Source organism: Nanorana parkeri, unplaced genomic scaffold (genome assembly GCF_000935625.1).
Source record: "Nanorana parkeri isolate BGI_ZX_2015 unplaced genomic scaffold, ASM93562v1 scaffold1200, whole genome shotgun sequence".
Classification (NCBI taxonomy): Eukaryota; Metazoa; Chordata; class Amphibia; order Anura; family Dicroglossidae; genus Nanorana; species Nanorana parkeri.
The window spans coordinates 245,485-262,052 of record NW_017307468.1 but is presented as its reverse complement, the minus strand read 5'-3'; the positions used below and the strand labels follow the sequence as shown (position 1 = coordinate 262,052).

Here is a 16,568-nt window from a genome sequence, read left to right as displayed (position 1 = left end):
TGGTGCTAGTGGAACACATTCAATTCAATTGTTTCGGTCATGTTGAAGATGTTTCAGCACTCATCTAAAAGGCTTCCTTCAGGGCCGGATTTCCCACAAGGCCCGGGCTCGGGGCAGCAGGGAGTAGAGGGGCAGCAGGGGTGTGGAATTCCTATCTCCCGATGCCTGGGACATGCAGTTCTGGGAGCGTAGTTGTTCTCTACATTTAGCCCTGCTTTGGGCAAGCAGAGCCAAATGTGCAGCGGGGAAGCCGCAGCTTGTTTTGTACAAGTGATCTCAGTGATGTCGCCGAGATCACTTGTATGCAGCCTGCAGGTCTGCTACTCTCTATGGGGGGTGGTTGGTGGTTAGGGGGGCGCATTGAAGAACCTGGCCTTGGGGCAGCAGAGAGAGTAAATCCGGCCCTGGCTTCCTCAATTCACAGACTGAGGATCACAATTGAATGAATAGCCCTCAGCATTACAGAACAAGTCCAGTTGAATGTGACACATTGCTACTAGTTATACTATGTACTGAATAAATGAGAACCTTCACGGACCTAGAATACCATTTCATCTCTTATCTGCTTCCTGTACCCAATATTTGAAACAAGGAACCCTGTGATGATTCTCCCTTCTTGTCTGGTTTCAGGTGTGCCGAGACCGCCAGTGTCAGAACGCCTCCTTCATCGACCTTCAGCAGTGTTTATCTCAATGTAACGGACATGGGGTGAGATATGCGACCTTAACAATATACAAGACACAGAACACATGATAACATAGACCACAAACCACAGTAACAGGGACTCTGCTAGTATCAGGAGGTGCAGTGAAGAGGGTGTGGGTTGACCAGGAAGACTGTTGCTGTGGGTTGGTGTTTGGAGATGACAGTTTTATGATAGGTGGTGGGAGCTGAACGTGTTGTTGTGAGTGGGCGGTGGGATTTTAAGTAGTTGTTGGTTGATAGTGAAGCCCGAAAAGGTGTCTATGGATTGTAGACATGTGCGATTCGTTTCGAATCGAAATTCGGACGAATTTTCGGAAATTCGGACATTCGCATGTATCCGAATTCCGAATTACAGACATAACGAATGCAAACGAATCCGAATTTCCATTTCCGAAATTCGGTAGCGGTAGTTCGAACGTTCGTTTCGTTTTCGGTTCTTATTCGTTTCGTTCGTTGAAGCAAAGTGACATTAGAGAAGGAGAAAAATATTTTTTCCCCCTCAAATGTCACTTTGCTGCAAACAAACGAAACGAATAAGAAACGAAAACGAAACGAACGCTCGAACTACCGCTATCGAATTTCGTCCAAAACCAAATTCCGAATCCGAATTGACTTTCACACCCGAATCCCGAAAAACAAAATAACACAAATCCGAATTTAAAACGAAACTAAACAAATTTTTTGGCAGTGCACATGTCTAATGGATTGACAGTTGCAGCTGAATATGTCATTTCAGGATGACATTGAGGCTGAAAGTGTTATTGTGGGTTGAAGGTTGGAGTAGAATTCTTGGTAATAGTGGTTGTTGAGAATGGAAGCTGAAGTTCTTGTGGGTTGACAGTTGCAGCCAAAGTTGTTGGGGGGCGGAGGCTAAAAGGGATGTTGTGGGTCAATGGTTGGAGCTGAAGTTGTAGAGCACATTGAGTTTAAGGTTGATGTAGTGGCTAGACACCTAAAGGGGGGATTTGCTGTGAGGGAGAGTGTAGCCCAATGAGATTGTACAGCCACCGTGCTAGGAAATCCTTTTTGTTTAACATGTATGTCCATTGATCCCAGTCCACCCAAATGGTATATTTTAGTTACGGGTTGAGCGTTGTGGGCTCCTGGTGACCAGTGTGTTGGGGCTTTACCCTATTCTATCCAAAATGTAATGGATTTAGATATTTATGAATGAAGTAAAATATTGCTCCTTTTAACCTTGTAGCCCCTCCATGGGGAAGGGAATACATGTTTTATTGTGTACAGAATGTGATGTGAGCACACAGCTGGTCTATGGCTGAGATTGCACTGACGTCTAATTTGCACTGACCCCCTTCCATCATTTTGTTTCAGGTGTGCAATAATAACAAGCACTGCCACTGTCATGCTGGCTGGGAGCCTCCTTACTGTGACAAGTCTGGGCTGGGTGGCAGCGTGGACAGCGGACCTGTACCGGACGACTGTGAGTTTTACCCCCATAATGTTTAAAACTGAACTGGCTTCCTCTGATATCACTGCACACTGTGAGCTTCTCACAATGTGCCTTAGAAGTTGAAGCAAGTGTAAAAGAGGCCGCCTCATTTCCTGGCTGGAGGATGTGCAGAATCATCTAGCTCTTTCCTCCTCAGCCTTGCTGTCCCTGGCCTGCCCCTTACATTCCTTGGATTTCAGTTCTTTCTTTCCTAGGGGCTCAGCATCACATGTGTGTGTCACCTACGGTGATATGCATGCAATTGCATCTGCCTAGGATTGCCCACTCCTCCAGATGGACATCCACCCATCAAGCCATTTGGATATCTGCATAACTCCTCCAAAGAGCCAGCCCACTGCTTGCATCAGGGCTGAGGGCTCTTCATAGGAGTACTGAGGCAGGGTGCTGTCATGTTTACAGGAAGCTATGTAACTATGATATACTCTGCAGGATGGAGACTGCCAATAATAAATCTTCTGTCTCTAGTTACAGATGGCCTCATTGTCTTCCTGCTGCTTCTCTTCCTGGTCGTTCTCCCGCTGGTGGCCTACGGCTTCTATTACTGGTACCAAAAGCCCAATTCCCAACTCAGCAAATGGCTAAAGAAGAGCAAAGCCAAGTGCAGGTGAGAGGGGATTACACCTTTCCTGGGTGTGTGATGTCATCGGTGTAAACTCCGACATTGAAGCTGCACTCCTTGTGGTCAATATGACTAGAGGGTGCATGCAGTGATTGTGATGAGTGGTGCCGAATCCTGATAAGAAGATGGGGGGGGTCACTCGCACTCAAACACATATGTAGCGCTCACCCCCGAAGGAGCCGCTGAATAACCGGATATTTCTATCCCCCTACACCAATGTACCGCCCAAAGCGTGGATCCACAGCACACCAACACACCTTTGAACAGTTTTATAGCAGATTTACTGACAAATCAGAGACGAACAACTATGATACAATAGTAATGACAGAAATCACCAACAATAATGTGTATCAACAGGCTGAGGCACTCTGCTACCCAGTAACTGCAGCTATCTGCTGTCAGTACTGAGGTATGTGAGGCCAATTGTCTCTAAAGACAATTGGGGTGTATGTCCCTTTAAGGTCTCCCTTTAACAATGTCCAAACCTCCCTATACTACTGGCCAGTAGTGGTGTCCTAAGCTAGCCGGCGTTGGGGCACTTACTGTAGTGCAGATATGAGCAGCAAACAGGTTGTCAACGTGGCCAAAGGCCTCTCACCAATCCTCAGGTCAGTTGGAAAGATATGAAGACTGCTGGCAGGAACTGGGCATCCTCTCTCTCTCTCTCTTCAGTTCAGGCGACATAGAGGGAAGTCATCTGGGTCCCCGACAAAAGGTCCATCCAGGATGTTCGCAGTCCTCTCAATTGGCTCCGTCTGGCTCCCTCTCTCTCTGCTGGGCTGGCTGGATCACTCCGGCGGCTGGTTCAGCCATGCGACTAGGCCTCGGTTCAGGCGCTCGAACACAGTCTCTCTGGTTCAGCAGATGAACATCCGTCCTTCAGAGCGCTGCTGTACAAATTCTGTGTGTCCCAATCTGTCAGTGGGAATCCCACAGCTCTGCTGCATGCAGTCCTAATTCACACAGTGCCGCACACAGGCCTGTCTCCTCCAGATCCCCCAGTCAGACTGGGCACGCTCAGTCACTGCCGTACATAGCCCTCCTCCTTCCTCTCGCACAGCATCCTGGGAGTGGTAGTTCACAAGAGCTCTATTAGCAATCCCCAGTGTCAGCTCTGCACTGCAATCCCCACAAATCTCTGCTTCAGATCACACACAGGGACAAGTTAACTGCTTACAGTTAGGAACAAGAATCGTTGTGATAGCACATATATGTATATTATATAGGGGCTACACATATGACATATTTCATTATGAAGACAACATATACTCATATACTGTAAGTCCAAAAATACCAACATGTGCAAGAACGCCTTCTATTTTTTCCAATACAAGGTATGCTCTGATTGGATGAGGTAAAGATTGTGACATCATCCGCCCCTTCTTTCCTCCTCATCCAATCATAGAAATAGTATTCATTTGAAAAAATACAAGGCGTTCTCTGAACGGTGGCCAGCGAGCGAATCCCTGTGCTGGGCCTGCAGAGGGGAAGCCACGGACAGTGAAACCAGCACTGGCTGTATGTATCACCGACTACCACAAAGATTTTCAGCATTCCCAGCGGCCCTCCGGAGACCAGATATGAATAATTACATTGAACCAATCTGGACCAATCTAAGTATCCATAAAAAAGCCTCCCTGGAATTCTGCTTTAAAATCACATAGAAAAACCTATGGTTTTATCTGTAAATATCTCAATTCATTATCACTGAACCTCCTTGACTAACCTAAAAACGCACCACTAGTAACATACCCTATGATTATATAGAAAAGCGGTATTTCCATTCATTTAGAGTTAATTCCAACATTGGGTTGAGGATAATTTCTGACGCGTTTCCCAGATCACAGATGTGCTTCATCTGGAGATATAGAAGGTGTATATGTAAAATAATCAGGCAGTCACACAGGAACCAGAGTCTGTCTCCTATTCGAAGGATCCCTGAGAGCCAGCTAGTGTTAATAGAGGCGGGTTTTTGGGTTACTTGAGGATGTTTAGTGTTAATGTATTGAGATATTGACAGATAAAACCATATGGACATCTTCTCCTTGGTGCTTACTGTATGTACCAACCTTCTCATGGTTGATGGTGTGCATTGAAAGACCCACATATACATTTCCTGCATCCTCTATCTATAGTAAAGTTTGCAAATGAAGGCAGACATGTTAAATAAGGATGTACTAAAAGATATAAAACAGCTGTATAAAAAGATATAACCTTTGACCCTCTGCAGATCATGGGCCTAGGTGTAGGTAGACCACCTCTGTGGCTACATCCTTGCTGTACTAACTCTATATAATGATGATTTGTCTCTTTGCAGAATGGGTAAAGCTTCCCGCCAGCAGCCGGCTCGCGCTCAGTCCAAAACGATCTTCACACAGCGCAGCGTTCCCCCACCGTCGGCCACACAGAAGGTAATACAACCACCCAATGCGGCAAATAAAAAACTTATCATGTACACATATAGATTCACATTTCTGAATAGCCTTTCTCTCTACTGATCATTACAATTTCTCCCTTTTATCAACTGCAAAACCTTCCTCACATTCTCTATGGAAAGACGTGAAGTGGATGTTGTGAGCATTCTGTGTGCAGAGATTGATAAAAAGAAAAGTTAAATCTCGGGGGAAAAAATTACCCCGTCCTTGACAAAAGTTCCATGAGAACAATGGGCTACAGCAAGGATAGGCAACCTAAGGCACACATGCCAGACTGTCCCTCTGCATCCTTGGCTCACCAACCTCCATGTTTCAGTGATTTGAGGTCTAAAGGTGTAGGAATTGGGGATGATCTGAGGTCTGTAGGTGCAGGAATTGGGGTGATTTGAGGTGCGAAGGTGCAGGAATTGGGAAGAATCTGAGGTGTGAAGGTGCAGGAATTGGGGTGATTTGAGGTGTGAAGGTGCAGGAATTGGGGATGATCTGAGGTGTGAAGACACAGGAATTAAGGCTGATCTGAGGTCTGAAGGTGCAGAAACTGGGGCTAATCTGAGGTGTGAAGGTGCAGGAATTGGGGTGATCTGAGATGTGAAGGTGCAGGAATTGGGGTGATCTGAGATGTGAAGGTGCAGGAATTGGGTCTGATCTGAGGTCTGTAGGTGCAGGAATTGGGGTTGATCTGAGGTCTGTAGGTGCAGGAATTGGGGTGATTTGAGGTGTGAAGGTGCAGGAATTGGTGATGATCTGAGGTGTGAAGACACAGGAATTAAGGCTGATCTGAGGTCTGAAGGTGCAGAAACTGGGGCTAATCTGAGGTGTGAAGGTGCAGAAACTGGGGCTAATCTGAGGTGTGAAGGTGCAGGAATTGGGGTGATCTGAGATGTGAAGGTGCAGGAATTGGGGTGATCTGAGATGTGAAGGTGCAGGAATTGGGGTGATCTGAGATGTGAAGGTGCAGCAATTGGGTCTGATCTGAGGTCTGTAGGTGCAGGAATTGGGTCTGATCTGAGGTCTGATGGTGCAGGAATTGGGTCTGATCTGAGGTCTGATGGTGCAGGACTTGAAGCTGATTGGAGGTGTGAAGGAACTGGGGCTGATCTGAGGTCTGTAGGTGCAGAGGTTGGGGCTCATTTGAGGTCTGAATGTGCAGGAGTTGGGGTTGATCAGAGATGTTAAGGTGAAGGAATTGGGGTGATCTGAGGTCTTTAGGTGAAGGAGTTGGGCTGATCTGAGTTATGAAGGTGAAATACAGAGTTGAAACATATACTGTTGGAGCTGTTTTAGCTGTTCTTGCAGTCTTTAGATATTCACAGCTCTGCTACACAGCAAAAGCCCTGCCTGGCAGGTCAGGAGAACTAATTTTCTTAGCTGCTAACCTGTGATTAGACAGTAAAGGAGCAAAATCAGCTGATCTCTCTGCTCACATTGCTTTTTCCTCCTGCAAGCATGTCAGGATGCAGCTTACCTGACTGGCTGCTCTCTCAGGCTGAGCTCTGCTGTACAAGAGGCTATTACCAGGTCAAACGTAGGTACGTAGGTTTCTCTAATATATGCCCGGGGTTCAGCTTCAGATACTACATTGTTATAATCTTTTCTGTCGAACTGAGTCAATGTGTTGCCCTCAGTAGACATAACGGGACCCTTGATGATTATAACCACACAATTGGTCCAGTGCAACATGTGTGTATGACCTCCATGTCATAGAGATGGATGTGTACGTGGTAATATTTCTCATTGTTGATTTCCATCCACACAGACTTCATGGGGCGTCTTTAAAGGAAAAAGCAGTGCGTCAGCAAGCAGTCCGCAGCCAGTCAACATCGTTCGCCCTCTACACCCACCCTCCAGTCAGACGACCAAATCCTTCATACAGCTGAAACCATCCAGACCTCCTCCACCAGCCAAACCGTCCCCTGTAATTTTGACACACAAACAAGAGAGCCAGAACACCAAGCTTCTACCTCCGAAGAAACCACTGCCGACCTGCCCTGTCCGCACTCCGCAGGTACTCTGAGCCAACACTGTCCATTCATCCACCAAAAAAAAAAAGAGGGTCCCTCCACCCAGAGGGAAATAAGTAGCGTCTAGGGGGAAGGTGTTCTTCTTCTTCTAGCTTCTTATACCTCTTGAAGATTCCAGCAGTGAGATCTTCTTGATGAGGGCCAGATTCCCCACTAGGCCACATAGACCTTGGCCTAGGGCACATGACTATCGAGAGTGGCACCCAAATCCACTTCACAGTCCACACAGGCTGCCAACTGCTACTTGGGCTCAGACAGTCTGATACTCTTCTACACCGCTGCTCCCCCACCAGCCTGCCCACAACAAGGCTACAACTTCCACTGAAGTCCAAACCCCATCCCCACGATGACTAAAAAAAACAACCTCCCCCTTGCTATATAACATGCGTGCTGTTGCCCAAAGTGTGTAATGTACAGCAGGGTACAGGGGACCCTTAAATTTTGCATAATTTCTGACTCTCAGTTCTCTAATTCTGTCTGTTCTATCGCCAGCTAAATCCTCCTCGGAAGCCACTTCCTGGAAACCCAGTCCAGAAGAAGGACTGTTTGCTTGTCACGATGCCAGCCAACAGCAAACCACCCATCACTGAATCTGCCACCCAGCTTAAAGGACACCACTGGTAGGTACCAAATTCTTCGAAACCATACACCCCTCTTAGCCTTACTTTTGGTAAGATGTACTTTAAGTGCTATTGCAGCTTGGTCAGTCCTGTTGTATTTTACTTTGTGTTGTTTTGTAGGCCAAAGCCAGGAAGCAAGGTGCAAGCAGCAGCAGCAGCGTTCCTCCAGAAGCAATGACAAGCAAGGTACTTGTAGCGACTGTCTCGGCCGAGGGCCAGGAGGGACGGCGTCCTGACATTTGCATTTTTAGGATGAGAATACCCCTTCAGATCCTTGAATGACACTTTCTCACACTGGATGGACATCGATGTGAGAAGTGTCTGTCTGTAGACAAGCGTGTCCGTGTTGTGGTGTACTGCACTGAGAGGAACCCCCAGGCCCCTGGTCTTCCTGGCTTTCTCAGCCACCTCTGATACAATAGCACTGAACCCTGGGATAATGTCTTCAGATGTGACTTATGGAAGGATATCTTGATGAGCTGTCCATCAGACTGGAAGTTTCCTTCTTCTTCTGAGAAGGAGTTTTGTTCTCCATAACTGACCTAGACTTATGGAACCACTGATAGGATCTCACAGAATTGTGGGAGATTGAGTGTCCTCGTGACCAAGAAAATGGACATTCCGTTCTTTCCTAAGGCCTTATTTCAGAATACATGTTATGGAATGGAAGTCATGCCTTCAAGCATTGACCATGAGTATTGTCATATTCCGTACCTTCACATCATGTCTGCGACGGTTCCCATTTCTTCTCTCTTCATGGTACAGCTAGTAGACGTTAGTCACATTCTGCTGGACTTGTTCTGCCAACTTGAAGATGTTTCAAAACTCATTCTATGGACGTGTCTTCCACATTACAGCACAAGTATAGTTGAATGTGACTAACTACTACTATAAACCCTTCATATATTCACCCTTGCTCTACAAACCCTAAAAAAATGGTATCTTTTGAGTGAACGCCCTAATTGTGAATCCCCAGACAGAATATTATGGATGAAAATCATCTCAAAAGGTCCATCTCATTGGTGGATTCGAGGCCAGCCACAAAGGCAAAGACGTGCCTCATGTCCTCCTGACACATTAGGATCTTCGATGGTTGTCTCAAGCAGATGTAATTAGATCATGAGTCCTCCATGGAACAGCCAATTGGGTACATGGTTTCCAATTTGTCATGGTTTCTGTTAAAGGACCTGTGAATATCATACATGAAGTCAGAAACTCATTGGCATTAATGGCGGTTGTATGTCAACGCTAAGTGAACCTGTTTTGCCCATAGAGATTAGCATAAGAGGAGCACTTTGGGTGGGTATATTTATGAATGTTTTCACATAACATTCACACAACTTTCTAATTAGAGTCAGTTGGGAAAATGTGTGTATCCCAGGTGGAATCATTCATAAATAGACCCCTGAGTGAATCTAAAGCCAAAACTGTTTTGAGATTTGCCTTGACTTCCTGTCTTGGATACGCAGTGGATGCGTTTCCCTGGTCTATCTAAAACTAAAAAACTATTTTTGGCTTTTAACTTCCCCCACCACCCTGGTTATCCCCACATGATCCCCCATACCCAAAATAATCTGGTATTTCACTTAAAACCCAATGGAATGTTTAGCTTAAATACATCCCATGTCCATCAAAACAATAGGTGAGCAAAGTCTTACACTTGGTTGTCTTTTAAAGCAGCCACAAAAAAGCCCGGCCATTGCCAGCATGCTGCAGAGAAGGACCTTGCTCTTTGTATGGAAGCAGTAATCTCTCAGCAGAGGTCTGACATGCCATAGCTAGAGCTCTCCAATCAGCAGAGAGTATGAGACTTGCTGATTGGAGGGCTCCAGCTCTGACTCCACAGGGGGTGTGTTTTTGACCTTTGCAGAAAGACCAGAGCTAGGGCTCTCCAATCAGCAGAGAGCACGAGACTTGCTTATTGGAGGGCTCTAGCTCTGACACCATGTTGGACCTTTGTAGAGAGACCAGAGCTAGAGGTCTCCAGTCAGCAGAGAGCATGAGACTTTCTGATTGGAGGGCTCTAGCTCTGACTCAGCAAGGGGTATGTTGGACCTTTGCAGAGAGGCCAGAGCTCTCCAATCAGCAGAGAGCATGAGACTTGCTGATTGGAGAGCTCTAGCTCTGACTCCGCAGGGGGCATGTTGGACCTTTGTAGAGAGACCAGAGCTAGAGGTCTCCAATCAGCAGAGAGCATGAGATTTGCTGATTGGAAGGCTCTAGCTCTGATTCCTCAGGGGGCGAGTATGGTCTCTGCAGGGAGACCAGAGCTAGAGTTCTCCAATCAGCAGAGAGCATGAGACTTGCTGACTGGAGGGCTCTAGCTGTGACCTCACAGGGGGTATGTTGGACCTTTGCAGAGAGACCAGAGCTAGCAGAGACCAGAGCTAGAGCTCTACAATCAGCAAAGAGCACGAGACTTGCTCATTGGTGGGTTCTAGCTCTGACTCCTCAGGGGGCGTGTTTGATCTCTGCAGAGAGACCACTGCTTCCACATAGAGAGCAAGCGTCCTTCTTTGCAGCGTGCTGGTAGGGGACAGGCTGAGGCTAATTTCTGAGGAAAACAAACTAACACTTAGCACACCTTGAGTTTTGTTTGCGCCCAGAATGTTTTTGGCTGATTTGAGGCCAGTTGGACCTTAACGTGCATTTCCACCTTTGCAGTTAATGAATTTAAAGTCTGCATCTCGCCTCTGAACTTGGTGAAAATAAAATCAACAGGCTACACAGCACCAATTATCAATATGGCCAGCCTGCCTATGTCACTGACCTGCAATACGCCTATTCATACCATGCGTCCTGCAACTACACTGGATGCACTTGTGTCCCGGGTCAGTGGCTCCCCGAGCAATGAAGGATCAGAATGACCCCCTCTGAGCCTCGACCTTCAAAAACAAACTTTCATATTGCTATCCTTGACAGGTCCTCTTAAAATACATACAGGTTAGGTACACAGAAGAGCTTCTACGGACCGTGGTGCTATTAATAGTCTTGTCCGTATTTGTAGACGTAGGAGGATAGTAAACGCAGGAAGTTGGAATCACAATTTATTTATATCATTTATAATTATGTTACGTAATCTGACCCTTTGTATAAAATCTTTTTAGGAAAATTATTTATTTACATTATTAAAATGTTTCTATGAATGTCAATATTAGAAGAAAAAAAAATGTATCGATACAAAAATAGCGTAGGAGATGGCCGTGGGTTGTCGCAGACGTGGCTCCTTGCTGGCCGTATTGGTAGTGGCCTGCGATACCCATATAGTATAAATCTTATGCCTGTTATGTTTATCCTGCGGGTTCTCCGAGGGGTCTGCACTGATTGCAGTGCAAAGACTTTTGTACTGCTATTTAATTGCTGGTACTGAAAATTTTACTTTTATTACAAAAAAATAAAGTTTTTTTTATACAGCTGCTGTGTGATTCTTTATTTCATAGATACAATATATCCTTATCGCGCTATATACCGGTATAAACCCCTCAGGTGTGGTGCTGACACAGCTGGTGGAGGGAGCCACAGTAATCCATGTGTAAAGTACACTATATTGCCAAAAGTATTGGGCCCCTCCCCCTCCAAATCATTGGATTCGGGTGTTCTGTGAAATTTCCTTGCTACTAAATATTCAGCGGTTCCCTGTTACTGGGATTATAACAAAGTGGAAGCAACTGGGAACAACAGCAACTCAGCCAGGAAGTGGTAGGCCACGTAAAATGACAGAGCGGGGGTCAGCGCATGCTGAAGCGCACTGTGCAGAAGTTGCCAACTGTCTGCAGAGTCAATAGCTACAGACCTCCAAACTTCGTGTGGCCTTCAGATTGGCACAACAACAGTGCGTAGAGAGCTTCATGGAATAGGTCTCCATGGCCGAGCAGCTGTACCCAAGCCTTACATCACCAAGTGCAATGCAAAGCGTGGGATGCCGTGGTGTAACACACGCCGCCACTGGACTCTAGAGAAGTGGAGACGTGATCTCTGGAGTGACCAATCACGCTTCTCTGTCTGGCAATCCGATGGACGTATCTGGGTTTGGCTTGGCCCCTTAGTTCCAGTGAAGGGAACTCTTAAGGCATCAGCACACCAAGACATTTTTGATAATTTCATGCTCCCAATTTCAATTTAAAAATGAATGCAGAGTATTGTACCTGTGACAATTCACCTCTCTGGTGGGTGGCAGGTCCAAAAGTGTCTCCTGGTGGTAGAGACCCCGGAAAAGTCTTCAGGGTTCTTTACTTCCAGGAATGTCAAATTCTTCCATCCTATCTCCGCAGTGCTCAGTGGTTTATCACGTTGGCCCCTACATCACTATTGTCTCTAGGGATGAGCTTTGGGTTCAGGCTGACAATAACTTTAACCCAAACTCAAGCTGTTTGCCCAAGATTTGGCCAGTTTGCCTGAACCTCTGTCTGTGTCCTTGCAACCAATGGTATTGTGTGACCCACACATCATCACTGGTGGTTGAGCCGCACAGCGTCATTGGTGGACTGTTGGCTGAGCTGCACACAGCGTAACTGGTGGACTGCTGGCTGAGCTATACAGCATCATTGATGGACTGGTGGCTGAGCTGTACAGTGTCGTTGGTGGACTGGTGGCTGAGCTACACAACATCATTGGTGAACTGGTGGGTAAGCTGCACAGCACCATTGGTAGACTGGTGGCTGAGCCATACAGGCTTAATGATGGACTGGTGACTGAGCCACACAGTGTCATTGGTGGACTGGTGTCTGAGCCACACAGCATAACTGGTGGACTGGTGGCTGAGCTGTACAGTGTCATTGAACTGCTGGCTGAGCCACACAGCGTCATTGGTGGATTGATGGCTGAGCCTCACAGCGTCAATTAGTGCACATCATCATTAGTTGCTAGGATGCAGGTAGGAGCACCATACCAACCTATTATATTGTGAGGCCACCATTGTCTTAGCAAACAATGACTCTGGCTGTGGAGCTTCCGTCAAAGTTTTTAGCATTTGACACTTCCAAGAGTATTGATTGACTGAATCCCCCGCTGTGTATTCTCTCCACTGCCCCCTACGTCACTATTATGTCTTGTAGTGACCAGGGAAGGGCTTTGGGTTCCGGCCAACCATGAGCTTGGCTTGAACCCAAGTTTGACAAATTGACCAACTACTTGGACAGTTCACCCGCCCGATGAACATCCATCAACCTATAACGCTGTGGTGCCTTCACTGTCTTCGTGCTAAGATGCTGGCTGCCGCAAAGTGTCATTGGTTGTATTGGTGCGTCCGCCTGTGTCCTAACATCCACAGACGCGGTGTGGCCCAGCTGCTAGCAACCAATGACGCTGTGCGAACTACAGAGCATCATTGATTGCTAGGACACAGGCAGCCCTCCGTTTGGTTTGCTTGGGTGGGTTTTTGGCTGGGTGCAGCGAACATCCAAGTGCACTGAACTCAGGCCAGTTATATCATCATTAGTACGTACATAGGGGCTGGCAGGAGGATGTAGGGCCTGGCAGGAGGATGTTGGGGCTGGCAGGAAGGTGCAGGGGCTGGCAGGAAGATGTAGGGACTGGCAGGAGGATGTAGGGGCTGGCAGGAAGGTGCAGGGGGTGTCAGGAGGATGTAGGGACTGGCAGGAGGATGTAGGGGCTGGCAGCAAGGTGCAGGGGCTGTCAGGAGGATGTAGGGGCTGGCAGGAGGATGTAGGGGCCGGCAGGAAGGTGTAGGGGCTGTCAGGGGGATGTAGGGGCTGGCAGGAAGGTGTAGGGGCTGGCAAGAGGATGTAGGGGCTGGCAGGAAGGTGTAGGGGCTGGCAGGAGGATGTAGGGGCTGGCAGGAAGGAAGGTGTAGTGGCTGTCAGGAGGATGTAAAGGCTGGCAGGAAGGTGTAGGGGCTGGCAGGAGGATGTAGAGGCTGGCAGGGAGGGGTAGGGGCTGGCAGGCAGGAGGATGTAGAGGCTGGCAGGGAGGGGTAGGGGCTGGCAGGCAGGAGGATGTAGAGGCTGGCAGGGAGGGGTAGGGGCTGGCAGGCAGGAGGATGTAGAGGCTGGCAGGGAGGGGTAGGGGCTGGCAGGCAGGAGGATGTAGAGGCTGGCAGGGAGGGGTAGGGGCTGGCAGGCAGGAGGATGTAGAGGCTGGCAGGGAGGGGTAGGGGCTGGCAGGCAGGAGGATGTAGAGGCTGGCAGGGAGGGGTAGGGGCTGGCAGGCAGGAGGATGTAGAGGCTGGCAGGGAGGGGTAGGGGCTGGCAGGCAGGAGGATGTAGAGGCTGGCAGGGAGGGGTAGGGGCTGGCAGGCAGGAGGATGTAGAGGCTGGCAGGGAGGGGTAGGGGCTGGCAGGCAGGAGGATGTAGAGGCTGGCAGGGAGGGGTAGGGGCTGGCAGGCAGGAGGATGTAGAGGCTGGCAGGGAGGGGTAGGGGCTGGCAGGCAGGAGGATGTAGAGGCTGGCAGGGAGGGGTAGGGGCTGGCAGGCAGGAGGATGTAGAGGCTGGCAGGGAGGGGTAGGGGCTGGCAGGCAGGAGGATGTAGAGGCTGGCAGGGAGGGGTAGGGGCTGGCAGGCAGGAGGATGTAGAGGCTGGCAGGGAGGGGTAGGGGCTGGCAGGCAGGAGGATGTAGAGGCTGGCAGGGAGGGGTAGGGGCTGGCAGGCAGGAGGATGTAGAGGCTGGCAGGGAGGGGTAGGGGCTGGCAGGCAGGAGGATGTAGAGGCTGGCAGGGAGGGGTAGGGGCTGGCAGGCAGGAGGATGTAGAGGCTGGCAGGGAGGGGTAGGGGCTGGCAGGCAGGAGGATGTAGAGGCTGGCAGGGAGGGGTAGGGGCTGGCAGGCAGGAGGATGTAGAGGCTGGCAGGGAGGGGTAGGGGCTGGCAGGCAGGAGGATGTAGAGGCTGGCAGGGAGGGGTAGGGGCTGGCAGGCAGGAGGATGTAGAGGCTGGCAGGGAGGGGTAGGGGCTGGCAGGCAGGAGGATGTAGAGGCTGGCAGGGAGGGGTAGGGGCTGGCAGGCAGGAGGATGTAGAGGCTGGCAGGGAGGGGTAGGGGCTGGCAGGCAGGAGGATGTAGAGGCTGGCAGGGAGGGGTAGGGGCTGGCAGGCAGGAGGATGTAGAGGCTGGCAGGGAGGGGTAGGGGCTGGCAGGCAGGAGGATGTAGAGGCTGGCAGGGAGGGGTAGGGGCTGGCAGGCAGGAGGATGTAGAGGCTGGCAGGGAGGGGTAGGGGCTGGCAGGCAGGAGGATGTAGAGGCTGGCAGGAAGGTACAGGGGCTGTCAGGAGGATGTAGGGGCTGGCAGGAGGAACCACAACATGGCAGGAAGTGCAGCTATTTAAAGTGGAATTCTGGTCAAAAAATAAAATTTGCCAATTCCTTTCTATACACTAATTAATCACCTTTCTTATTATGTATTATTTTTGTATAGTTACAATGTACCCGGTTATCCTGTCAGTTTGCACATCTCAGTCCATTCACATTTTTAGGCTAGCTCTTGGGCTTCCTCCTGGCACTGTCGGCCAGCCCCAATTGGCTTCCAAAGCAGGGTACATTTCAGTCATGTGACCTGGTGGAAAATACTTTGAAAAAAGGTAAAAATTATCAATTGTGATTATTTTGCACATTGCAGCCGGCCTAAAAATCCAGAGACTGATACTGGGCTGTTTTCTGAGTTGGGCCTACTTCATCATCAGGCATGCAGTGCTGCTGTGCGGTGGACCTGAATGGAGTGTGTCCTGTATACAGTCCAAATAAAGTTTAAAATAAGTAGTGTAATGCACATCACAACTACCCTTCCCCCTTTCCCTTCCCTCCCCTTGACCTATCACACTAATGAGAACGAGCCCTGAGGCTCAAGTATGGCTCCGGGAGTCTAGAGCGTGCTATTAAAAGCCATCACAGTGGCAGTTTGCGTGTGATTGCATATGCTGGACTCCATTCTTCCAGACTTCATTGGCAGTGCATGAAGAAACATTACAAAGCGAGGAAAATACACAAAAGACATACATCAAAAAGACACCAGGAAAGTGCAGACGCAATGGTGTGAATGTAGCCTTGGCGAAAGGTAGCCCATGTGAACTGGAAGCTAGCCAACTTGGTCACATGAAGTCTGATGTGCCTTACCTTCTATGACCTGCAGGTGGCAGCAGAGTGTAAAATAAACATAATATCCAGCGCAGGGAAATGTCCTGACATGTCTGTTACATTTTGTATCATTTCCTCCCCCAGGATTGGTTTTGTCTGAATTTTTAGAGCCAATCCATGTCTTTGCAGTGTGTTGCTTTGGAACCGTCCATTCCAAAAAAATAAAATAAAAGCAGTATAAGCTATTTCATTGGCCATATCATGTTATTATAAGTTACTCTTCCGTCTCAAACATCAGCTATAACGTTCTAAAACTGACCACGGCGACACACGGGGAGCTCTGATTGTTGTTTGTGTACAGTAAAAATATAACTCAGCTTGTGATTGGATGACTGCTTTTCACAAAGGTCAGCACAGAACTTGAATTAAAATTCCAGGCATCCTCTGCATCACCCTACGCTTTCTAATCCTGGTGTGATATGTGCAAAAAGTGTTGTCCGAGGGCCTGTTCACACCACGTACAGTGCGTTCCGACGCGGTCAGCTGCTGGAATGCACTGTATGGCATAGTAAACTCCCCCCTGCGTTCTGGGGCGGGAGGGGGTGTGGCGGTGCATTGAAGTCAATGCAACGGCAGCAACGCCCCCCCCCCCCTCGCCCCACACGGCGTGGTC

The 16,568-nt window shown here is 48.7% G+C and overlaps 1 protein-coding gene across 1 annotated transcript in view; it reads left to right on the top strand.

The window, feature by feature from the left end:
* LOC108796950 (disintegrin and metalloproteinase domain-containing protein 19-like) overlaps positions 1-8,443 on the top strand; it is a 33,056-nt gene extending 24,613 nt beyond the window's left edge. The window contains exons 15-21 of the mRNA XM_018568513.1: positions 631-708; positions 2,038-2,146; positions 2,642-2,780; positions 5,113-5,206; positions 6,987-7,235; positions 7,744-7,871; positions 7,992-8,443. Coding sequence (XP_018424015.1) covers positions 631-708; positions 2,038-2,146; positions 2,642-2,780; positions 5,113-5,206; positions 6,987-7,235; positions 7,744-7,871; positions 7,992-8,049 — 855 coding nt within the window. The 3' untranslated portion in view covers positions 8,050-8,443. The remainder of the gene's footprint in view (positions 1-630; positions 709-2,037; positions 2,147-2,641; positions 2,781-5,112; positions 5,207-6,986; positions 7,236-7,743; positions 7,872-7,991) is intronic.
* The last annotated feature ends 8,125 nt before the right edge of the window (positions 8,444-16,568 follow it).